Source organism: Salmo salar, chromosome 02, assembly GCF_965601325.2.
Source record: "Salmo salar chromosome 02, fSalSal1, whole genome shotgun sequence".
NCBI lineage: Eukaryota > Metazoa > Chordata > Actinopteri > Salmoniformes > Salmonidae > Salmo > Salmo salar.
In genome coordinates, this window is record NC_138292.1 from 46,399,161 (window position 1) to 46,424,147 (window position 24,987).

Below are 24,987 nucleotides of genomic sequence, written 5' to 3' on the forward strand. Positions count from 1 at the left end.
ATACATAACATATATCGTAAGGCCTTACTTTGATGGCCAAGTTTTACTCAAACACAGAAGGGTTAGGAACCTCCTGGTTTACAGGCCACATCAAGACTGCAAGTCTCATTATGCTGGCTTACAAAGTGATGAGTAATTCCTATTCAAATCTAGCCAGTGTTAGGACATCCAACAGTTGGAATTTTTATTCACCTGCAACCTGCATTCAGAATGACTGTTAGGGTTAGGAACATTAATAAAAGGAGACTACCATTTAACCTGGAACAACCATTTCAGTAACAGGTGCAATAAATCAAACTAACTGATTGGATTAGTTTATTTATCTTTGTGTAGCATACGATTTTGAAATTAATCAATGTACATGCAAAAACACTAAAACAATCCTTTTTTTTTCTGCAGTAGAGCATGATGGGCGTGAATTTGATGGTAATGTTTTACTCTCCACAATCACACTTGAAACTGGTTATTAACACCAACAATGGGTTTATTTTAAACCACAGAGTCAATTTCACTCTTGAATCAACAGGTAACAGTGGTCAATTTGCTGTGTACATTCCCTCTTTAATGATATAAAGCAAAATTTGCTATTTATGGATTACCGCCCATAATAATCTGAAATGTCAGAAAATAGCTCAATCTTGATTGATTAAATAAAACCTTAAAACTTCTGGTATGATTAAGCAAAATGACTTCCAAGAATGTCACAATTCTTGAGCCTCCCAGACAATCAGCTTTCCTGTTCACATTTTGCCCAATCTTGCCATCCACCTGCATAGTGTTGTACGCTAGAAAGAGAGAGAAAAGGAAGAGAATAAGTGAGCGATTAATGTTTAAAGAACTGGGCAGCAGGTAGCCTAGTGGTTAGCGCATTGGGCCAGTAACCGAAAGGCTGTTAGATCGAATCCCTGAGCAGACAAGGTAAAAATCTGTCGTTCTGCCTCTGAACAAGGCAGTTAACCCACTTTTCCTAGGCTATCATTGTAAATGAGAATTTGTTTTTAACTGACTTGCCTAGTTAAATAAAGGTTCAATAAAAACTGATATCATGAAATAGTCCCTGTTTTTCACAACTACAGCATAAAAATAAAAAAATATTTCCATGTACTTGATCAGATGTTTTGGTACTGTATGTGGCACTTTCCCATGGTGCTGAGCATGCTGGGTAAAGCACTGTTGTGTAAGGAAGTGAAATAAAACGGAGTTCCCTAAATGGGCCTTCAACAAAACTAAGTCGAGCTGAATTATATTTTCTATTGCATGAAAAAGCATGACATGAGGAAATCTCTAAAGTGAGAAGTTATTTCTAGCCTATGCATTTTATGTCAATATGATATAGGCCTGCAATGTATAGTATGGTACTACTAGTAGTGTGTGGATAATGCAGTCTCTCACTCTTTATATCCTAGAGAGACGGCTTGGTCTAGGGCTTTTTGGCTCCTGATCCCAGCCAGGCAGGAAAAGACAATGTGGTCTGACGGCTGGGGCATGTCTCCACCATACTTCTCCTTGAACTCCTCAGGGTTCAGCTGGAGGGCAATGTTCACCTGTCCCACTGCAATGGAATGGAAAAGAACAGTATACAACAGAATTGAGGCATAAAGAGCAGACTTTGTTTACACAATTGTGTCCTATGTTTATCATTTCTATCTGCAAATCTTCTATCAGTAGCCTATGTCCCTAACAGTGTCCTAGGAATGTCAAAGAGGTCGGTGGAAGTCCACGAGAGCTACTAGAAGTTGTCATAACATAAAGTGTTTGTTTGCATTGAAATGTATTTGTTTTTGTGCCAGAAAATCATATTGTAAAAGAAAAGGAGAGCGGCACACACTAGGAGTGCAGAAGCAATAATTTAATAACCAACGTTTTAACAGCTAAGCTGTCTCCATCAGGATAACACAGCGAGTCACTAGTTTATATATACACTGAACAAAAATATAAAACACAACATGCAACAATTTCAATGATTTTACTGTGTTACAATTCATATAAGGAAATCAATCAATTGAAATACATTCATTTGGCCCTAATCTATGGATTTCACATGACTGGGCAGGGGCGCAGCCATGGGTGGGCCTGGGAGGACATAGGCCCATCCACTTGGGAGCCAGGCCCAGCCTTTTTCCCACAAAAGGTTTTACAGCTGCACCATCGAGAGCATCCTGACGGGTTGCATCACTGACTGGTATGGCAACTGCTCGGCCTCTGACCGCAAGGCACGAGAGAGGGTAGTGAGTACGGCCCAGTACATCACCGGGTCCAAGCTTCCTGCCATCCAGGACCTCTATACCAGGCGGTGTCAGAGGAAGGCCCTAAAAATGGTCAAAGACTCCAGCCACCCTAGTCATAGACTGTTCTCTCTGCTACCGCACGGCAAGCGGTACCGGGGTGCCAAAGTCTAGGTCCAAGAGGCTTCTAAACAGCTTCTACCCCCAAGCCATAAGACTCCTGAACAGCTAATCAAATGGTTCCCCAGACTATTTGCATTGCCCCCCCCCCCCCCCCACGCTGCTGCTACTAGTCTCTGTTATTATCTATGCATAACCACTTTAATAACTCTACCTACATGTACATATTACCTCAATTACCTCAACACCGGTGCCCCAGCACATTGACTCTGTACAGATACCCTCTGTATATACCCCTGCTATTGTTATTTACTGCTGCTCTTTAATTATTTGTTATTCTTAACTCGTACTTTTTTGTTGTTATTTTCTTAAAACTGCATTGTTGTTTATGGCTTGTAAGTAAGCCTTTCGCTGTAAGGTCTACCTGTTGTATTCGGCGCATGTGGCAAATAACATTTGATTTGATATGTAATTTGGCTACATAGGCCTACAAACATTACTTACAATGGATAGCAAAAACACAATCACAAGAATGGCTTCAGATCAAACTACACGTCATATTGTACCATGTTGCAGCACATTTTACAATATGCAGATTTGTTCTTTAGAGGTTTATGTCTCATGAGACAGGTCATAATGAAACGGATAACTCACGAGGTACGTTGATTGACCCCGGGATGTTTCCGTACTCTCGGAGTTCCCACGGCTCCCGGACATCTATTACCACACTTGTTCGGGTAGCGAGTAGTTTCTTTAATTGTTCGTAAGAGACATCAGTTTCTGGCAATGGGGATGAGCTGAAACTACGTAACACGTACACTTTGTGGGTGGCATAGATATCTGAAAGATATAAAACAACGGTTGTTTACTATTGAGCCAAAAAATAAAAAATGGGTTTACCAGCATTTTGAATGAGTTTTATAGTGTAAAAGACTCACTGCAAAAGTTTACAATTAAGCCTCACGTTTTCAACTTCGCTGATTACACAGCCTTAAGACTGGTTATTCATTTCAACCCATGCCAAGCAGACTTACATGATGCACATCGGGAGTAAGTACCGAATGTGTTTGACAGTGCTCTTCCTGAGGCTGAAATGACATTTCGGTTTGCTAAAAGCCATGGAATCGCTGCAGCAAGCCTCGAACAAGCTTTCTGAGCCATGTCAATATTTACACATGTAACTAAATCAAAGGTTTCAAAACAAAACTCAAAACGGCACTACCGTATTATTAAGTGTGTTTACTACTCCAGCACGGTCGTTTTCTTCTTCTTTGGGTTTTATGACGAACAACACTCAAAAGGTGTATTGTCGCCACCAACTGGACGGGGGTAAAACATTTACAAAAGAAAATTCAACTCCATACGGGAAGCGAAAATGTACATCAATCCACACGCACTTCAACAACAAAAAAGGAACAAAAATATATACTTTCCCAACCCTTCAGTCCTTCAAAAACTAAAATACCCTACTCAGGCAGAGAATGTATGGGTAATTGCATACTTGGAGTGTGTCTGAATGTGGGCGTTGCAAAAAAGTGGGTGGATCAACAGCCATGGGTGTAACATCAGCTGATGGATCAACAGTGATGGGAGTAACATCAGCGCTCCATTACTGGTTAGGTCAGCCATAGCCAGGTGCAGCACGGCTTAATGTCACCCGGAGTTAGCGTACCACAGGGGAATGCCATCACTAACCCCTAGGTCTAGGGCTCCTTGTGTGCCTGCTTGCTTCTCAGGTTGTTCTTCTTCCCCTCTGCAGAACCAGTTCCAGCACCAATCCAGATACCATTGGCCGGTCCCAGCACCAGACCACCCGACGAAGTGCGGAGGGAACAAACACCAGACCTTCACCCGGAGCAAGCGGACCACAGGGGAGTGCCACAATTGACCTCCAGGTCTAGGGCTCCCTTGTGTCTGCTTGCTCTTCAGGTTGTCTTTCCTCCCCTCTACAGATCTCGGCCCAGCCACAGTTCCCGGTGCCGGTTCCTGTTTTCTCAGAGGCCCACAGTCCCAGCACCAGCACCAACCCCTGGTTTTCCAGCACTGTTACCACCACAATTTCTAACCTGGCCCCAACACCAACCCAGGTTTTCCTGGTCCCAGGCCCAACAACAGCACCAACCCTGGACACAGCACTGACCAACCAGAATTGCCACCTTCATCCAGCAACTGCCAGCTCAACCCTTCCCCTCCCCAAAGACACATTGTGGACTGACTGACGGACTGAATTGACTGGCAGATTTGTCTGATTCCTTTTTTTCATTCATTGATTTTTTTTTCTTTTTTTCTCTTCTTTACTTTTGTTTGATTGGATGATCATTTGGTTGGCTTTAATTGAATTGATTACTTATAGTTTGAATTGCTGATTATTTTGAATTAATGTTGGACTGAATTTTTACTTGTTGAACATTTTAAACTGTAATGAATTTCGGAATAACCAAATAAATTGACCTTAATGTTTACATTGCAGGTTAAGAGAACTAATGTAGCAGGTTACGATAATTAATGTAGCCGGTTAAGATAATTAACGTGGCAGGTTAGGATAATGAGGATAAGGTTAGGAAAAGGGTTAGGTTTAGCTAAATGTACCTCTTCAGATGCAAAATCGTTCAATCCCAGAAACTGTTCAACTGCAAAACAATCAAGTGCCGTCCTTCTGACTGACATGCGCAACATTGTGAGTGCACCGAAGTGTACGTATCACACCAAAGACAGTAAAACGCACTTCTCAAATCATATCTGTCGTATGTTTTCACAAGCATACATATTTTCTTCAGAATATAGCTCCATAAATACTTTACTACCATCATAACTTCGCTTTTCCTGCTAGCTGTGTTTAACCTGAACGAGCCACCATATTGCGTCACATGTTGAGTTCATCAATTTGACTTTTTGTGGGTTCAGATGGTAGTTCTCGATAGTTTTAGAAAGTCAAGATTATAACTGAAACTGTATTTTGCGTTTTGGACACTAGCTACAAGTATTTTCTGGACTTTCAAGTTTCTTGTCGTGTATGACATACAATACAGTTCTCAATCGTTTGAAATAAGCTACGACGCTACAGTGTGTTGATATATTAGCTAGCTAACTTGCTAGCTCATTCGCCAGTTTCAGGGCAAAAATAAATAGGTGAGTTGTTTCGCGTTAGCAACAACATCTTTTTAAAATCATCAGAGGCAATGTGGTATGCCAGCTAGTAGCAAAACGCTTTTAAAACCACGAACTCCCAAGTTAACTTCGCTAGCTAACGTTAGTCTTTATGGCGACCCATTTGACAGTACTAGTAGCTAGCTACCTGTAACGTTAGTTAACTTGTCATGCACTGAGTTAGCTAAACGTCACGGTGGCTTGAGTTGGTTTTATATTGTTAGATTAAGTGTAACCCAGTTAAAATAGATTTGTAAAACACAATTAAAAGTATTGTTGTCTGTTTTTGTAGCTATGGCCTTATACAAAATAGAGCTGTGTCATGCTTTTGCATCATGTTGAAGTTGATGACTTTATAAATTAGTTGAATGAACCATTGTCGATATCTCCACAGAACAAAACAGATTTCAGCTATTGTCGTTTAGATTATTGTGTGTGTGACTGTGCCCTCCTAACGTTAGTTTAGTCTGGAGGCCAGGCATCGTCAGTCTTGCCACTCTACAGCTCTTACCCACACTAGATTCAACTAATTCTAATTGTGGTGGCCATTCAAGACCATGACTACGTGATTCTTTGAATCTGGTGTTGTGTTGGGCTGAAACAAAAGCCTGCACATACAGCAGCCCGTCATTGAAAATAAGAATTTGTTCTTAACTGACTTGCCTAGTTAAATAAAGGTAAAATAAAGTAAGTAAGTAACCTCGCTACAAGACCATGGTGATTGCCTACGGAGCTGTGAAGGGAACGGCACCTCCATACCTTCAGGCTCTGATCAGGCCCTACACCCAAACAAGGGCACTGCGTTCATCCACCACTGGCCTGCTGGCCCCCCTACCTCTGAGGAAGCACAGTTCCCGCTCAGCCCAGTCAAAACTGTTCGCTGCTCTGGCACCCCAATGGTGGAACAAGCTCCCTCACGACGCCAGGACAGCGGAGTCAATCACCACCTTCCGGAGACACCTGAAACCCCACCTCTTTAAGGAATACCTAGGATAGGATAAAGTAATCCTTCTAACCCCCCCCCCCCCCCCTTAAAAGATTTAGATGCACTATTGTAAAGTGGTTGTTCCACTGGATATCATAAGGTGAATGCACCAATTTGTAAGTCGCTCTGGATAAGAGCGTCTGCTAAATGACTGAAATGTAATGTAATGTAACCTTGCACGAGTTGGAGCGGCTCATAAGAACAGATCTCCTGTTTCTGTAGCATGAGGCAGCTTGATGAAGAAGTATATCCCCTGGACGGGATGCTAGTCTATTGCAGGTCCTTACCCCCCAATCTATCTCCTTAATGCTGGGTGCCAAGCAGAGACACACTGGGTCCCATTTTTACTGTCTTTAGTATGACTCGGTCAGGGATCGAAATCCCAACCTTCCAATCTCAGATGGACACTCAAATCAAAAAGCCACTGAGTTGGTTAGAGTTGCCCAGCCCTATACTAAATCATGCAGCAAAGCTCTTGGATTTGCCTTAAATGTTTTCTCTTGGCCCAGTTGGTTTTGGGCACTGCTTAAACACCAGAGTGGTACTGATATTCCTATATCTCTCCAATCTACAGCTACAGATGCGGCTAAAGGATCCCTTCTCCTTGAAAGCCGTCGGCATGACTAAGCGGACTAACAAGCCAAGGAAGCCTCGAGATGAGGAGTCGTCGGACGAAGTTAGCGGTAAGATCATGCTCCCTGTTGTGATGAAAAAAAGACATGTTTCTATATAGGCTGCCTAAAAAAAAGTTTAATTGACCCAATAAGCCTTCCGCATGTTCTGCTCTAGTAATGGATAGTCCAATCATGTCTGATTCATTCTATGGCAGGGGACTCGTGTAGTTCAGATTATGCCCTTTTTTCAATGTTTTATTTTATTTTATTTTTTTACATCTATTGTAAATCATGGTCATTAAGGGATTTGTAGATGCTGGGTTAGCGAGCAACATCAATGTGACTTCTTGCTCCTCAGGGCTGACCTGCCAGCATGTCAGCAAGGCGGTGGACCTGAGCTCAGTCAAGAAGGTGGTGACCTCAAGCATGTGGTCGATGTGTTCAGATTGCCTGAGGGAAAGGACTATGATAGATGGAGAGCCAGCCAGTGGCCACGACATCCTCATATGCCTCAAGTGCGGCTTCCAGGTGAGCTTGGACTTTGAAATATTTTATCTAAGGTGGGAGGATGAAGGTTCTGTCAGTATTTTGATGTATGAATTGCTGCACTTGACATGCGATTCAGAAATTATACACTCTTTGTTTCATTTGTAACAATCTGACCGGCAAAGAGTATGGATGGCTATCTAAGAAGTGGTGATCCAGTGATCTTTACCCCTTTCACAGGGCTGTAGCCAGTCAGAGAGCCAGCACTCCACCAAGCATCACCAAACCCTCCACCCTGAGTCCCACTGCATCACCGTCAGCCTCGGCACCTGGAAGGCCTGGTGAGGACCCTACAGCAACACATGGAATACAGATGATAACAGGACGACAATTTTTTTTTTACAGCCATTCTGCCGTTCCAAATAGGCTGATGTAGCACTATCCCTTTGTCTTCACTGTAGGCAGAGGGTCTTAAACTGAAAAGATTTGAATATTTACATTTTGCCTCAGAATATCTCCAGTAAATGTTGTGAGCAGTAGTTATTCACACCACCTAAAATAATGACAATTTCATATCAGTAAGCTGATGGCTGTGTTTGCTGCTCTCTCGCTCTCTCTTTCTCTCTCTCTTTCTCTCTCTCTCTCTCTTTCTCTCTCTCTTTCTCTCTCTCTCTCTTTCTCTCTCTCTCTCTTTCTCTCTCTCTTTCTTTCTCTCTCTTTCTTTCTCTCTCTCTCCAATTCGTTCACAGGTGTTTTGAATGTAATGAAGAGCTCTCCACTCACTGCAATAAGAAGGCTTTGGCCCAGACCCTGGACTTCCTACAAAAGCACTCTGTCAAGGCAGCCTCAGGTAACACGTTCAACACCTGACAAGGCCAGCCACTCAATGAAAGGTGATACATTTTAGGTATATTTATGTGTAGACTAAGAGAACAGCAGGCTACCACCTGAAATGAAAAAGGGTGGGTTAACAGTGCTACACCGCACATGGAGCTGCTACAACTCACACTTCTTTTCAAATTGAAATATTGACGTTTCTTGGCTTTGACAAAGGCGCTGGACTGAATGAAAGCTGAAGATTTGAATAAATGAGAACCACTATTCAAAAAAACTCTTCTATCTTCTAGGCTAGAGCCTAGATTGCCAAGAAGCAATTTCAGCTTCCTTTCACTTCTATGTATTTAGAGTGCAATTGCTATTGGTTTTTACAATATGTGCTAATACATAGAGATATAGGTTATTACTGAATGCAGATTCCCTCTGTGGAGACTCTTCTCTATAAACTTACATTGGTGCCTGTAACATTGATGTTCAACTGAAGGTGTGGAGTTGAGTGCAACACACCAACTCCCCCTGGTGGCCAAGGCTTTTTGGATTCCAGAATCCAGACACCTTTTTCTTTGAAACTGTGGCCCATAAAATGTTTACCTAAGGATGTGCATTTCTTTTTTTCATGGAAGATTCGATACTCATCTAGCTGCATGGGCTCCGATATGATTCAGGAACGATACGTTTTAGTTTGAAACGCTTTGGTGCGATTCGGTTTGATTAGGGGATTCAAATCGCACTAAAATGTATTGCATGAACACATTTCTATTTAAATATCTGCTGCTGAAGGGAGCTCAGGAACTGGGCCTCTCTGATCTGGATCTGTCTGAGGTTACTTCTCTAAGCTGTGTGTGTGTGTGTGTGTGTGTGTGTGTGTGTGTGAGCCCAGACTGAGCATCCACCACCCCACTATCAGATTAGGGGTGGTGGAAATTCATGCTTTTTGTCCCCCCCACTTTTTATCTGAAATCACATCACCCACTGATTAATTTGTAATTTTTACAGATTCAAAATGTTTTGAGCTAGTACTATGTCAATATTTATATTTAGAAATTAGCATGGTATTTAGCCAATTAATATTATGCCGCTTTGGATTTTACCCTGTCTTGAAAGTGAATGGTTTAGACAGGGTTCGTCAACTAGGTTAGGCCTTGTGGCAATTTTTTTTCTGAGCTAATAGTCTGCGGGCCAGAACATAATTTGGATATAATATTAGCACAATTAATTGGCCTACACTACGAATTGAACAACATTTTAAACACATCTGATTAGTACATAATCATTTAGATCTGATTACGTTCATAAAATCACCATGTCACTATTCATTTATTTTAGTCTTTCTCTGTGCGTTGATTGTTGGGGAAAAACAGGTCTACGTGTCCTACTGTAGGCTACACTACTTTTTCTAATGTCAACATTTGTTCAGAACAATTAGCTTGATCGCAAGAGAAAATGTCGCTTTCAAAAAGTATGAAAAGAAAGGTGGATAATGAAAATGGAAGTTTCAGGGAAGAATGTACGGAGAGATGCGTTCATCTTACCATATTTTCCCAATGCCAAGCCAGTGTGTCTTATTTGCAATTAAATAATTCAATCTCAGATGTCATTATAAATCGAAGCATGGAACTTTCAAAGTGGCCTTCTCGCCCCAGACAGAGGCCTGACGCAGAAACATTGAAGCCTTAACTGTAAGCTACACACACTGCTTTTTTGGCGGACATATATTGTCACTTAAACAGGTTAAATCTGTAGTTACAAGGAAGAGGGAAGCTGTCGTGGACATGGTGGAAAAACTTGAGGCCTTTACTCAGAAATTTGAGTTGTTCGATTTGGACTTGTCATCTGGAAGGCTACTGCACTTCAGCACACTGAAGAAACGACAGGCAGTGGGACCAGGCCGCAGCATTGTCACAGAGGTGGTGGAAGATTTCATCATGCAGCTGAGGGACAACTTCTCCACCAGATTTCAAGACTACAGCATGCCCGAAGATATTTCATTTGTACGTGATCCTCTCACAGTCCGCCCAGGTGGAGAATTTTCCTCCCTTGCTAAGAAAACGATACCCTCACTGGATGAGGCCGCAATTCAAACTGAGCTGATTGAATTCCAGACATCGAGCCAAATCAGGGAAGCGCTCAGGAACACCGAGTCCTTGTGTGTTTTGGGTGGCATGCTCAGAGGAATACAGCACAATAAACTAACTTGCATTTTATGTGCTAACAATGTTTGGATCGACTTAAACCTGTAATAGTCCTCATTTTCCTCTATGTACGCAATATAGTCTCACGCAATATAGACTCACGACAGGACCCGGCTTTCACACAACCTTTTTTTCTTCAAATTGTTTTATTTAAGCAACAACAACAACAAAAAATGATTGTGAAAGATGCTGTGAAACCGACCTCAGCCAGTTAAGTTATTTTACATAGGCATAGGCTCGGAAGAAATAGACTCCAGTTAAGCCCTCTTGTTGTTTGTGAAGTCAAATTAAAATTAAGATGGTGTAGTTTTTTCTCCATATGTTGCTGTGCAGCACTTGCATAACAAGTTAGCTGTATTATCAGCACCAGGCGCTGTTCACCTCCTATTGATTGCACTGCGGTTGTAGCTTTACATTTCAGCAGCACAACAAAATGTTCCCGCAGCCTGCTTTATTAGTTGACTGTCTCCTGCATTCTCTTTCCTCATGAATTAGGTTCAAATGTAACTTTTGCATTATTTAGATAGGGTAACTTCCTTCTTGGGACATTGCATTTGGGAGTTTTTTCCTCTCCGGTCTGAGATTTTAAAATAATGTATATCATTTTTTTAATGAAAGAAATATTAATTTGGGGAGCCAGTTGGGGAACCCTGGTTTAGACCGTTTGGAATTTAAGCTCAGACCAATGAATACGAAATGATTGCTGTCCTTTATGAAATGACCCTGTTCATGTAAAAATGACCAAATACACTGACACTTTTAATGCAAAACTATTTCTTATGATGAACCTGAACAATCGAAATATAATCTGAATGATTGAAAACCCCAATCAGCAGCTGGATCTGAGTTGCTGCTTCCGCTCCCATAGGCCACACAACTCCGGTAAAACACAATTGTCTGCAGTGCATTTGGTAACAATGACCCAACAATTTACATTGGTTGTCACTCAACTAATGCAGCACAGTGTGCACAGTTGTTATCTGACAAGTCATATGAACTTACATGCGTAATAGTTTGATAGGCTACTGAACTGAAGGAGAGGACGCAACAGTTCAGTCGCAACAAATAAATACTTTTTGGAATAAACAATATGAGTAAAAAAACATCCATTAGTGAAGGCAATTAACATTTGAGTCGGTTTTCTGACCGATGCATGCTTAATTTGGATCGGTTTGTACCGCAACAGATGCACTGATATCTTACGCATCAGTACCCGGTTCAAATGTTTATTGGTGAGTCGTTACATCCCAATTGTTAACCATCATGTTCTGTATCAGTCAATAATCCTCTGAGAATGTTGCATGTATTGCTGTGCAAATATGTAAACTAATCATTTGCCGTAGTTTGCTTCAGGTTCAAGAATGTTCAAAGCTTTGTTACAGCACATTTCTGCATTAAAAGACGCACTGAGGTGTGTTTTAAGTTGACGAAAGCTGTGATGACATCCCCATTCATGTTGGTCAGGGCCACAGTATGGCTTAACTGCTGACGTCACTGAAATGAAAAGCTGCCGTTTGGTAGGCCACACAGGTGACAACAACTGAAAACTCGTAAAGATAAGATGGTTCATTGTACAGCTTTTTCTCCTATTGAAGTGAGATGTAATAAGCAATTTGGTAAATGCTTTTGTGAAGGGGCTTGTACAGGATTCATTTCCTTGGAATTTTCAAGTAAACATTTCTGTCTTTCCTGCACTCGCCATGACTGGTTCATGATTCTGCCCCTTCACAAAATTGGTTTTGTAGCCTAGCCATGCGTTTCCCAAACTGTACAGACCAAGCCAATTCCACCTTACCCCAGCCAGCTGAGCCACCCTCAACCAGGCCACCACATTCTCCTCGACCCCCCCCCCCCCCCCCCGCCTGCCCCGTGTTCATGCCCAAGCTTAGGCTGGTCCACCACAGTCAGTGGGGCAGGCTGTAGTGTTGTGGGAGTGACGCTCCAGTTCCCCGCCTCTGCCGCATGGCCGCACTCATTAGTGGCATTAGGCGCTTGAGCAACGCTCCCCGGCTGGGTTCCCTGAAGAACGAGAGCAGCTGTGTGGGGTCCGGCCACTGAGCTGAGCTCCCCCCTCCCCCCACAGTCCCCTCAGCTCACTGTGCCCCCTGTCCCATGCTGCATGTCTCAGCACCTCTGGGAAGGGCCTGTGGGGCATGCTTGTGGGAGCCAGGGTCCAACAACGAGTCCGAAGTGCTGGAGATCAACAGCTCCAGCGCATTCCCAGGGACGAACACTCTCAATGACTGGACACACACACACACACACACACATACACACACACATTCCTTCAATTGACAAGCATTTCACTATACCCGCAATAACATCTGCTAAACACGTATGTGACAAATCCATTTTGATTTGAATTGTATAGATTGTGTGAATAGGTACATGTTGTTGGTATATGAGTTTGTGTTGGGCTTTTTCTCTTCCTGTGTCTTAGAAATCACAGAATGGTGCTGTAGCCTCCAGTATTATTCCCCCAGCTTCAAGGGCACTGCGGTTTGAACATACCACTATCCAATTAGATTCTCCATTCCTCCTCTCACTCCAGCCTTGACAAAGCGTACAGGACTACACAGAACTGAAATTCCATCTTGTTCCCTCATAAATGACTTTCACTGTGGTTGTGATGGCAGAGTTTGCCATTCCTTTTCATGAAACATGGTGTGCTCTCTAGATAACTTCCTGTCACCCAACTTCCTGTCACCCATCCACTCAGTGGAATAGATAACACTTGCACGAGGCACAGTTACATCTCGATGTCCCTGATCCTTTGTTTTTTGATCAGTCCCTTTTGAGTCTGGGGGTGGCAGGGGTCCAGTGTTGAGGGGTCACAGAGTGTGAACCCTGCTGGGCATCAACAGCCAACATCCCTTCCCCTTTAACTCTACATTACCTGTCACCTTGCTTCCCACCTGATTGTTTCACACCGGCTGGCTAAACAGGGACAGAAAACGGGCAGCCATTGTTGCAGTGAAAATGGACTGCTACTGTCAGATGGGAAGCTGGTGAATTGCATTTCTGCTTGAAGGCCAGGTTTTTAGGCAGTCTGTTGCATTCTCTTTTTACCATAGACCCCAGGCACAAAAGAGCCCCAGCAAGAATTTTTCTGAATCCATAATAGTTTTGTACAACAACAGCTCAGGGAAGAAAGAAAATCTATTAACCGTACTCTCTCACCAACAAGGCCTTCAGCTCAAGTACCAGAGTCCCACTAAAAGGAGACTTGACCTCAGGGAGCTAGTCTTCGGCTTGTAACACAGCTGGGGTGTCTTTGTGGAGGAAATTAAAATGTTTCCTTTGAATAGGCATCAGAGCTTGGCGCTCGCTGCGTTTTGCCCATTATTTTCTGGTATTGATTTTCATCCATCCAAGTAAGTAATTTTCCCCCCTCTTTGATATTAGTGTACTTGCAACAGCAAGGACACGCACAGAATTGTACGGAATCTTTACTTATTACTATTATACTATTATATTTTTCTTCCACCTCTCCTACTCATACCAAAACCAATGGCTATATGTTTAATAGATTGCGTGTGCTTTTTGAGCTGATACTTTTTAATTACATTTTTTAAGACCAGCACACGATCTCATAACGTCTCTATTGCCACAATATTTGAGTATTTAATGCTCAATAGAATTTTATGAAGTATAAGAACCACAGCTCGATTTCTAAAGCTGATTTCTAAACAGAAATGGGGATTCTTCAAAACTAAATGAGAACCCATGTCAACTTTGTTAAAGGGGCAGTGCAGTCAACATGATTTTCAAGTTTTCTTGATGATATTTCCCAACTATGAGGTTGAAATAACTCTGAAATTGTAAAAAAATGAGGATAATGCCGTTTTACTAGTGTAAGAGCTTTTTGTATTTGAATTTAAGCATGTTTAGGTGGGATGGAGTTTTTGGTTCACCGCATGACATCACAATCTGATAGTATTATTCTGACCAATAACCAGTTACAATTTATTTATTTGCATAATGTATCCTCCTACTTTGAAGGGGTAAGGGGGGTAGGGTCTAGACTAGAGTCTAGTTGGTCCTATCTGCCAATCAGGGCTGTGTATGTAGAAATATTGACATTTGTATCAACACACCCACATGATCAGATTGAGCATTTCAATGGCAAAAGGAGGCTCAAGGAAATAAATAAAAAAAGATATATTTTGAATTATTTTAATGAAACAAACACCCACTGATGATTTAAAATTAAAATGACTGCATAGGGGCTTTAATATGGCTGCTCCCACCTCAATCTTGCCATTCATACAAAATGCATTGGTTATTCTACTGTTGTTTCAGTGAGAACTTTACCTTTCTAGTTGCTGGTGTTATGTATTTTTTTGTATTTAGAAAGATGCTAGCCACAGTGGAACAGGATGCTGCACCTGGTGAAAAGTCAGTTTTTTTTTCTCTCTCTTTACAAATACACACGTTTGTGCTATAGAAATATTTCCCTCCTAAAAGAGACAATAAATACCTTATTGTGCAATGCATTCCATTTATGCAATGGAGCTAGACACTTTTTGTCTTTTTGACATTTTGGTTTTATGTGTTCAGCCTTTTTCATCTAGGACCTTCAACCCTGAGAAAACAATGTATTTATTCGGTGTCCATTTACATGGCATCTCTCAAAGGACACAACTCAACTCTTACCATGTGACATGTTGGATAACCCTGTACAGTTGGCTAGATTTTCTATTTTTGGGGGCCCTGGTCAGCCCATAAGACACTTGTTTAAATCCAGGGTTCCTGTTCTACATGTGAAATAGTGTTGGTCTACAGTCAGTCAGTGGGTAATATCCATAAGAAAAAAGCTTTTACCCTGGTGGTCCCTTTATTAAGCTAATCAAGGGTGCTTCTGTATTTTTTCCCACCACTGCACACTAATGTAGGCAAGCAATGTGGCCAGCAACTGCTTGGAAAGTGTGTATATTTGCGTGTGTGTTTGCGAGCCCATGGCAGTGGGCTCTTTTGGCCTCAGATGGCAAGAAAGCAGGCTTTTCATGCCCTGCAGTCGCAACAAATTAATAAGACATTTGGTGTTGCCCAGCCTTCCCCTTGACTGCCTGTTCTCTGCTGCATGACGAGAGCTGTCCTTGGCTCTCCACAACGGTCCCATTCTAAATGGTGAAATTAATCAAACAAGCCTCTTGATAAATGCTCTCTTACAAGTATCTGCTTCAATGTTTTAATGTGATGACACCGCTTCATAGGCTTTTGAGGAAGTATGTCAAACGAGAGGCCAAGTAGCGTTTAGCGTGTCTTTTGATACGTTTTGGATATCCATTTTTCTTTAGCCTAGTCCTATGCTGTGGCTGGTGTATTCAAGTTTTCAACCATAGTTACAATACTCTGCTCTAGAACAATAGCGACTGTAGTGATTTATTTTATATTTTTATGTCAACATCCCAAATATGTTTCATTCACCACATCAATCTAGTAAGTCTTGTGAATTCAATTTATAATTAAAAAAATAGTTTGTGGTGGAATGGCGGTACATTTGATCATGTGAATAACCTCTATCGTCTTGTCGGATTTGCAAACGTTTTTTTGTGAGCAATTGTTTTTATTAGATCACAATGGCGATATAATAAAAAATAATTTGACTCCTTTTTAACCCAGCCCTCCCAATCCCTAACAAAGCATACTATAAAAAAAAATGTAACTCCCAATATAAAAATGTCCTGAAAATAAGCCACCCGTTTCCTTATATGAAGGTCATGTGGTGGCAACCGGTGCTGAACATGTGTTTTTGGCACCAGTCAGCCAAGCCTTGTGCTGTTTGTCATTCAGCTGCATACCTGATCTGTCATTAACAGAGATTGATTCAAGGGGTACAGTTTTATCAATTGTGTCAGAGAGAATACTGTCCTCCAGAACTCATCAGAACAATCCCATGTCATACGTTTATATGTGTCAAGTTTATTGAGGGAACATAGGTCACAGTTTGGGCTTGGAGACTGTTTTGCATGAAATCTTACAAGTGGTGTCAAGTATGATCTATGACCTTCAAATGAATTAACTGATGGTGTGGGTTCTTTTGAGTGAAATATATTCTCCCAGACATTTTCCCAATCAATAGCCTCATCATCAATAGTCATATCCTTTGTCCACGCTTTAACAATTGAAAGATCTTTCAGCTTTAGTAATTGAAGATGAGAGTAAATAACTGACACAACCTCATCCAATCACAGGGTGCCTTCCCAAACGCGTACCCCATGGGATCCCATAGGTGCTGACCCTAGTCTAAGATGAAGAAAGAATGATGACCCTGGCAAACTGAAAACTAAGGAGACCCTCTGAGTTAAATACATGTATTTCCTCTAGATTATTGCAGACCAGACTTTTGACTCAAATGCTTTATTACCTGAAGTAACAACATGGTTATGCCACAGAGGGGTATGGAGATGCCTCTTCCAGTTACCACCTATTCACTTCTCAACCCACCAAAAATTCTATTTAGTATTAGAGATAATGGGACCATGTATAACATGCATTTCTTAATAGTTATACCAGACAAAAAAACATGTATTGTAATCTAATGGGAAAAACGAGTTCCTCCTCAAAAGCTCTCCAAGTGACTGATGTAGACTGATCGAACCATGAGTAGGCGTAACTGGAAGGACTAGGTGATAAATATAAACATTTGGTAATGCAAGTCCCCCATTACCCTTCTGTCGTTGTAGTACCTCAAACCGGCTCTTTGGATGTTTTCCATTCCAAAGGTATTTACGTTCAAGTTTATCAATCCTTAACCAATAACCTAGTGATGGAAAGAGTGGAATCATCATTGCTTAGGAAATTAATACGTGGCAACACTCATCTTTATGGAAGCAACCCTTGTTTGTAAGGAAGCAGGCAACTTCTCCCAAATGTTTAGATCTCATTCAACCTCTTTGTAAATGTTCTCATAATTAAACTTCACAAAACCATGCAGAGATGTTTTGTATATTAAAAATGCAATATGCAGAAATTGGCATTTCTTGGTTCCTAAAATTCTAATAGTTGACCCAATTTCAGTTTGTGACAAAACAAGGAAGTATAGTGTATCTAAACCACTGTGAAATATATTTTCCATAACCAACATTTTTTATTTTCAGTTGTTTGAAGGTGGTGTACAAAACCGAAAGTAAAAGACGCAAAAACAAAACTTAAGAACGGCAAGCATAGAAATAGCGCACATAGAACAGATCTATAACACACATTTCTATGTGAATTTGGTCGGGTCGCCCAAAAAGTTACATATTGCAGCTTTATTGCCCAAATAAGTGGACTGGGTTTTAACAGGATTTAATGAGTGAAGTGAAACTTTATTGGCTGCTTCATTGAGCAACATTTAATGCTGCTGTCAGGATATAAGTCAATCTTCAAATGTGGATAATAAAGATGAGATTGAATTCTCAATATCTATCATATCTAAGAGGATATCATACGTGTTTAGAGATATGAGAGGATAATTTAATTGCTAAAGGAGACGCAATTACCTTCTGCCACAAATGCGGCTCTAGAGAGAGAATGAATGTTTGGGATAAGCCATCCCCTTGTCTACATCCACGAAAAATAGGAAATGGACTTGATTGTATGTCATTTGTAGACACCATGGCAAAAAGTTTAGCATACGATCCACGAACCGTATCGATAAAATGCTTTCCCAAACCAAATTTCCTTAAGACCGCCCACAATACTGCCGTTTGAGCCTGTCGGAAGCCTTTTCGGCAGCTAGTGACAGCACAGCGCACAGTGTCCAACTGTTGTGTTTTATGTATTCCGTGCATTAAATTATGGGCTTAGATTTGCGCTATTGAATTATTGCGATAGTAGCAAGTGTCCACAAATTCAGATTATATAAATGAAACCTCAGTATCAATATGAGTGCAACATTCAGGCTTGCCTGCTTTCTGGTCCAATTCCATTCAAGTTTTTAGAGATAAATAGTTTTTTTTTTTTTCATAAAGAAAGCAAACAATGGCCGTTTTATCTTTCTCACTTGTGTGAAAAAGAGCTTTGAGTCAAGGAGGGAGTCAGCAGGAGGGGGGCAGGCAGGCATCGTGATCATTTAGTCTGCCCTGGGGACAAGCTCCACAGTGTCACTGCTGCCCATATTCGGTGGTTGAGCAAGGAGGGCCAGGTGGTGGTGCCGAGCGCGGCACAGTCAAGCATGGACGCAGCGCATGCTGACATTTGCCTTCCCGACTGCTGCAGGGGGAGGAAAAATCTGCTTTTCCATATGCTTCTGCTCGTTGCACCCCCCCCCCTCGCACCCGGGCAGATGGCTCCCTGAACATTGTTTACCTTGAGTGGCGGTCCTAGATGAAGTGTGTCCATAGGCATTCCCATTCCGCCCAGTTTTCCTCCCTCTCCTTAACGAAGGAGCCGGTCGGAATGCTCACACACACACTTGTATAAACAGGTACATTCTCACAAAGCTACATACCCATCTCGTCACATTTTCCCCATCGCATACAGATTCCAGAAAAACCATATCGTATTTCTCTGACTCGTTCTCTCACTCTACCAGGAACTACCCCATCCACACTTGTTTGCAATGTGTTGTGAAGTGTGGACATATGGGCCCCTCCCTGATGGCTGTTTAGTTCCAGACAGACAGGCCTCCAGATGTTTCCAGTGTGGCGGCTGGAGGGACAGATGCTTTTGGCTGGACTGGGGTGGACCAACACTCCATTCAATGGTCCCAAGGCGGAACCCCGCCCCGCTTGGTCACAGAGACCATCACAGTGCCAGGCAAAGAACATCCATCTGCCATAAATCCGAGTAATTATCATCAATATTTGATGTTTGACATTCTCAGTCAATGTTTTAGCAGGATCACTAACTGATTCTGTGACGGTAGAGTAGATCTAGCAGGGAGGGTTGGGGGGGGAGACCGTCTACATCCTCAGCCTGCCATAGTTACACACTTTTCCTGATCTCTGTTGTGGGCTTACAAACTGGGTCATACTCAATGGTAGTGAGTATTGATATTTGACTCGAAGTATCCATTTGTAAAATACATTTATGCTTGGTAGCGGTAGCTAGCGCTAGTCGGCTGTACCTGCGCCAAAATGTTTCATCGTATAGCTTGTTCTCCATCTTTTAAAAGTGACCCAACATGTTTTCAGTACTTACGCTGAGTGTGCGTTTAAAAGTGTTCAGGTTCCACTCTGCTATGTGTCTGAACGTCAGACGGCCAGGTCACGCTTGTCAAGGTCCTTCTTCCCTCAGTTGGGCAGAACCCAGTGGTGAACTGACTGGCTGCTCGATGAATACAGCTTTTTATCTTGTACTGAGCCTAAAATACCTTTTACAAAGGAGTGATTTCTTCAGGGAGCATGTGCAAGGCCAATGTGTTTGTTTTTAGCAGGGAAAGGGTGGGCTGGAGGGTCGGTTGTTTTCACAACGATAACCTTGGGTTAAGGGTCATGTCGCCATGTCTCGCTCACCTTGCCCTTGCAATGCTGGGTCAGAGCCAGAAGCGGACTGGCCTCATTGGCTTGGGGAGTATAGCAGCAACAAGTGGTCCGCTGCTAACTGAGCCGTCTGTTTATCTGGTCGGGGTGAAGTCCTCAAGGTACCTTAACCTCCTCTAACCAAGCACATGCTGGTTTGGATTACTTATGGTACATGCAGCTATGGCAATCTCCGTTTGATACCATTTATATGATGAAATCGGTACTGTAGGTACTGCAGGTAGACCCATATCCTGTCATCCAAATATTAACAATGTCACGTAATTATAGTCATAAAGATGTCACATACGGACATTGAGCACCTAAGATGATCACATTTCTCATGTCTTCCCATTTAGAAAATCACAAATGAACAGAGAGAGACGGACAGGCAGTAAAGCAAAATGGCAATCGGGTAGCTAGCACGGCACCCACCTTTTCCCCATCTCTGATAGTCTTGTAACACTGATTAAGGTACTCGTGAGAAGTGTGTGTTAATTCACGGTTAAGCAGCTTGCTGTCTCCCGGAGCATGAAAAAAAAGGGATAAATTGTGTAAATGGTGTGAGTTATGGTTTAGGGGAGGGGGGAGGGGCGGGAAGGAAAACGGGCACAGTGGGTGCTTTCTTTCATCTCGTCAGCCTTGGGTCCTCTCACTTGTTTTGTTCATTAATGCCTAATGTGACGGAACACCACTTGTCTCTCCCTTCACAAATGACACTGATGACAACGGAATAGGAAATGATGGGATGCTGGAAGAATTGTTCATTTTTTTTATTGCTTGTAATGTTTGTACTAGGTCCTAGCATGTAAACTCAGCAAAAAAAAGAGACTTCCCTTTTTCAGGACCCTGTCTTTCAAAGATAATTTGTAAAAATCCTAATAACTTCACAGATCTTCATTGTAAAGGGTTTTAACACGGTTTCCCGTGCTTGTTCAATGAAGTGGGCGGCAGGTAGCCTAGTGGTTAGAGCGTTGGACTAGCAACCGAAAGGTTGCAAGATCGGAACCCTGAGCTGACAAGGTAAAAAAATCTCTCCTTCTGCCCCTGAACAAGGCAGTTAACCCACTGTTCCTAGGCCGTCATTGAAAATAAGAATTTTGTTCTTAACTGACTTGCCTAGTTAAATAAAGGTTTAAAAAAACATAAGCAATTAATGAACATGCACCTGTGGAACGGTCATTAAGACACTAACAGCTTACAGACGGCAGGCAATTTAAGTCACAGTTATGAAAACTTAAGAGGCCTTTCTACTGACTCTGAAAAAGGCAGAAGGAAAGATGCCCAGGGTCCCTGCTCATCTGGGAGAATGTGCCTTAGGCATGCTGCAAGGAGGCATGAGGACTGCAGATGTGGCCAGGGCAATAAATTGCAATGTCCGTGCTGTGAGATGCCTAAGACAGCGCTACAGGGAGACAGGATGGACAGCTGATCGTCCTTGCAGTGTCAGACCACGTGTAACAACACCTGCACAGGATCGATACGTCTGAACATCACACCTGCGGGACAGGTACAGGATGGCAACAGCAACTGCCGAGTTACACCAGGAATGCACAATCCCTCCATCAGTGCTCAGACTGTCCGCAATAGGCTGAGAGAGGCTGGACTGAGGGCTTGTAGGCCTGCTGTAAGGCAGGTCCTCACCAGACATCACCGGCAACAACGTCGCCTTTGGGCACAAACCCACCGTTGCTGGGCCAGACAGGACTGGCAAAAAGTGCTCTTCGCTGACAAGTCGCGGTTTTGTGCACCACCCTATGGGACTCCCAATCACGGCCGGATGTGGATTCCTGGATTCGAACCAGGGACTACAGTGACGCCTCTCGTACTGAGATGCAGTGCCTTAGACCGCTGCGCCACTTGGGAGGCCTTACTGAAGAGCTCAGTGACTGTCAACGTGGCACCGTGATAGGATGCCACCTTTCCAACAAGTCAGTTTGTCAAATTTCTGCGCTGGTAAACTGTAAGTGCTGTTATTGTGATGTGGAAACTTCTAGGAGAAACAACAGCTCAGCCGTGAAGTGGTAGGCCACACAAGCTGACAGAACGGGTTCGCCGAGTGCAGAAGAGCATATTGCGTAAAAATTGTCTCTCCTCGGTTGCAACACTCACTCCCGAGTTCCTAACTGCCTCTGAAAGCAACGTCAGTACAAGAACTGTTCATTGGGAGCTTCATGAAATGGGTTTCCATGGCCGAGCAGCCGCACACATGCTTAAGATCACCATGCGCAATGTGAAGCGTCGCCTGGAGTGGTGTAAAGCTTGCCACCATTGGATGCCAGGAGAACGCTACCTGCCCGAATGCATAGTGCCAACTGTAAAGTTTGGTGGAAGGGATAATGGTCTGTGGCTGATTTTCATGGTTCGGGTGAGGCCCCTTAGTTCCATTAAAGGGAAATCTAAATGCTACAGCATAAAATAACATTATAGACAATTCTGTGCATACAACTTTGAGGCAACAGTTTGGGGAAGGCTCTTTCCTGTTTCAGCATGACAATGCCCCCGTGCACAAAGCGAGGTCCATACAGAAATGGTTTGTCGAGATCGGTGTGGAAGAACTTGACTGGCTTGCACAGAGCCCTGACCTCAACTCCATCGAACACTTTTGAATTGGAATGCCGACTTCAAGCCAGGCCTAAGCCCCCAACATCACTTTCCAATCTCACTAATGCTCTTTTGGCTGAATGGAATCAAGTCCCCGCAGCAATGTTCCAACATCTGGTGAAAAGCCTTCCCAGAAGTGTGGAGGCTGCTATATCAGCAAAGGGGGGACCAACTCCATATTGATTCCCATGATTTTGGAATGAGATGCTCTACGAGCAGGTATCCACATACTTTTGGTTATGTAGTGTATCTTCTGTGTGTTTTGTCTCAGCCAGCCACACCCCATGGTTTGTGTTAGATTAGTGCACAGAGCTGTCAGTCTCCTGAGTACTCCCCAACTATAATCCCTCAGTGCTTGTCCCTGCTGGCCTGCTCTGCACTGATGACTGCCTCCCTCTTGCCGAGTTGGGACGGTCATGGAGGAGTAACAGCTGGCCCAGAGAGCCATCTCTCCCTAAACAGCGGAAACTTCTCCAGCTGTCATCTGCTCTCTCTCTCTCTCCCATATGACCCGGCTCTTTTTACAGCTGCCGCCCTGGCCAGCCGCACGTTAACCCACTTCCGCCGCAGGAGACCATGCTCGCAGTTTGCTCTGGTGTGTGTGTGTCTGTGTTCTGCTGGGACCGGGACTGGCCCCCACTAAGAAGCCACCCCAGCACATACAGTGAGGGAAAAAAGTATTTGATCCCCTTCTGATTTTGTACATTTGCCCACTGACAAAGAAATGATCAGTCTATAATTTTAATGGTAGGATTATTTGAACAGTGAGAGACAGAATAACAACAAAAAAATGTAGAAAAACGCATGTCAAAAATGTTATAAAATGATTTGCAATTTAATGAGGGAAATAACTATTTGACCCCTCTGCAAAACATGACTTAGTACTTGGTGGCAAAACCCTTGTTGGCAATCACAGAGGTCAGACGTTTCTTGTAGTTGGCCACCAGGTTTGCACACATCTCAGGAGGGATTTTGTCCCACTCCTCTTTGCAGATCTTCTCCAAGTCATTAAGGTTTCTAGGCTGACGTTTGGCAACTCGAACCTTCAGCTCCCTCCACAGATTTTCTATGGGATTAAGGTCTGGAGACTGGCTAGGCCACTCCAGGACCTTAATGTGCTTCTTCTTGAGCCACTCCTTTGTTGCTTTGGCCGTGTGTTTTGGGTCATTGTCATGCTGGAATACCCATCCACGACCCATTTTCAATGCCCTAACTGAGGGAAGGAGGTTCTCACCCAAGATTTAACGGTACATGGCCCCGCCCCGTCCATCGTCCCTTTGATGCGGTGAAGTTGTCCTGTCCCCTTAGCAGAAAAACACCCCCAAAGCATAATGTTTCCACCTCCATGTTTGACGGTGGGGAGGGTGTTCTTGGGGTCATAGGCAGCATTCCTCCTCCTCCAAACACGGCGAGTTGAGTTGATGCCAAAGAGCTCCATTTTGGTCTTATCTGACCACAACACTTTCACCCAGTTGTCCTCTGCCAATGAACATCTGAATGATTCAAACTTCAGACGGGCATGTATATGTGCGTTCTTGAGCAGGGGGACCTTGCGGGTGCTGCAGGGTTTCAGTCCTTCACGGCGTAGTGTGTTACCAATTGTTGTCTTGGTGACTATGGTCCCAGCTGCTTTGAGATCATTGACAAGATCCTCCCGTGTAATTCTGGGCTGATTCCTCACCGTTCTCATGATCATTGCAACTCCACGAGGTGAGATCTTGCATGGAGCCCCAGGCCGAGGGAGACTCACAGTTCTTTTGTGTTTCTTCCATTTGTGAATAATCGCACAAACTGTTGTCACCTTCTCACCAAGCTGCTTGGCGATGGTCTTGTAGCCCATTCCAGCCTTGTGTAGGTCTACAATCTTGTCCCTGACATCCTTGGAGAGCTCTTTGGTCTTGGCCATGGTGGAGAGTTTGGAAATCTGTTTGATTGATTGCTTCTGTGGACAGGTGTCTTTTATACAGGTAACAAGCTGAGATTAGGAGCACTCCCTTTAAGAGTGTGCTCCTAATCTCAGCTCGTTACCTGTATAAAAGACACCTGGGAGCCAGAAATCTTTCTGATTGAGAGGGGGTCAAATACTTATTTCCCTCATTAAAATGCAAATCAATTTATAACATTTTTGTCATGCGTTTTTCTGGATTTTTTTGTTATTCTGTCTCTCACTGTTCAAATAAACCTACCATTAAAATTATAGACTGATCATTTCTTTGTCAGTGGGCAAACGTACAAAATCAGCAGGGGATCAAATACTTTTTTCCCTCACTGTAATGGGTTGAATGCAACCCCTGGCTCCCTGAAAATACTATTAGGCTCTGGTCTCAC

General features: G+C 43.0%; 2 protein-coding genes across 4 annotated transcripts in view; one reads left to right on the plus strand and one right to left on the minus strand.

Annotated features, from left to right (window-relative positions):
• Nucleotides 1-303: 303 nt before the first annotated feature.
• tstd3 (thiosulfate sulfurtransferase like domain containing 3) lies at nt 304-3,616 on the minus strand. Its single transcript, NM_001141111.1, is given in 4 exon segments — nt 304-785; nt 1,393-1,552; nt 3,000-3,185; nt 3,380-3,616. Coding segments are annotated over 4 exon segments (531 nt in total). The 5' UTR covers nt 3,507-3,616; the 3' UTR covers nt 304-727.
• A 1,592-nt stretch (nt 3,617-5,208) lies between these two features.
• The window catches only part of LOC106583983 (ubiquitin carboxyl-terminal hydrolase 45-like), a 51,498-nt gene continuing 31,719 nt past the window's right edge, over nt 5,209-24,987 (plus strand). For 2 of the 3 annotated variants that reach the window (XM_014168723.3, XM_082963582.1), the window contains exons 1-5: nt 5,209-5,474; nt 7,052-7,160; nt 7,450-7,619; nt 7,818-7,918; nt 8,327-8,427. In XM_014168723.3, coding sequence (XP_014024198.1) covers nt 7,058-7,160; nt 7,450-7,619; nt 7,818-7,918; nt 8,327-8,427 — 475 coding nt within the window. In that variant the 5' untranslated portion in view covers nt 5,209-5,474; nt 7,052-7,057. Of the gene's footprint in view, nt 6,495-7,051; nt 7,161-7,449; nt 7,620-7,817; nt 7,919-8,326; nt 8,428-24,987 lie in introns of all 3 variants that reach the window. The other variant, XM_014168726.3, reaches the window with a different exon arrangement.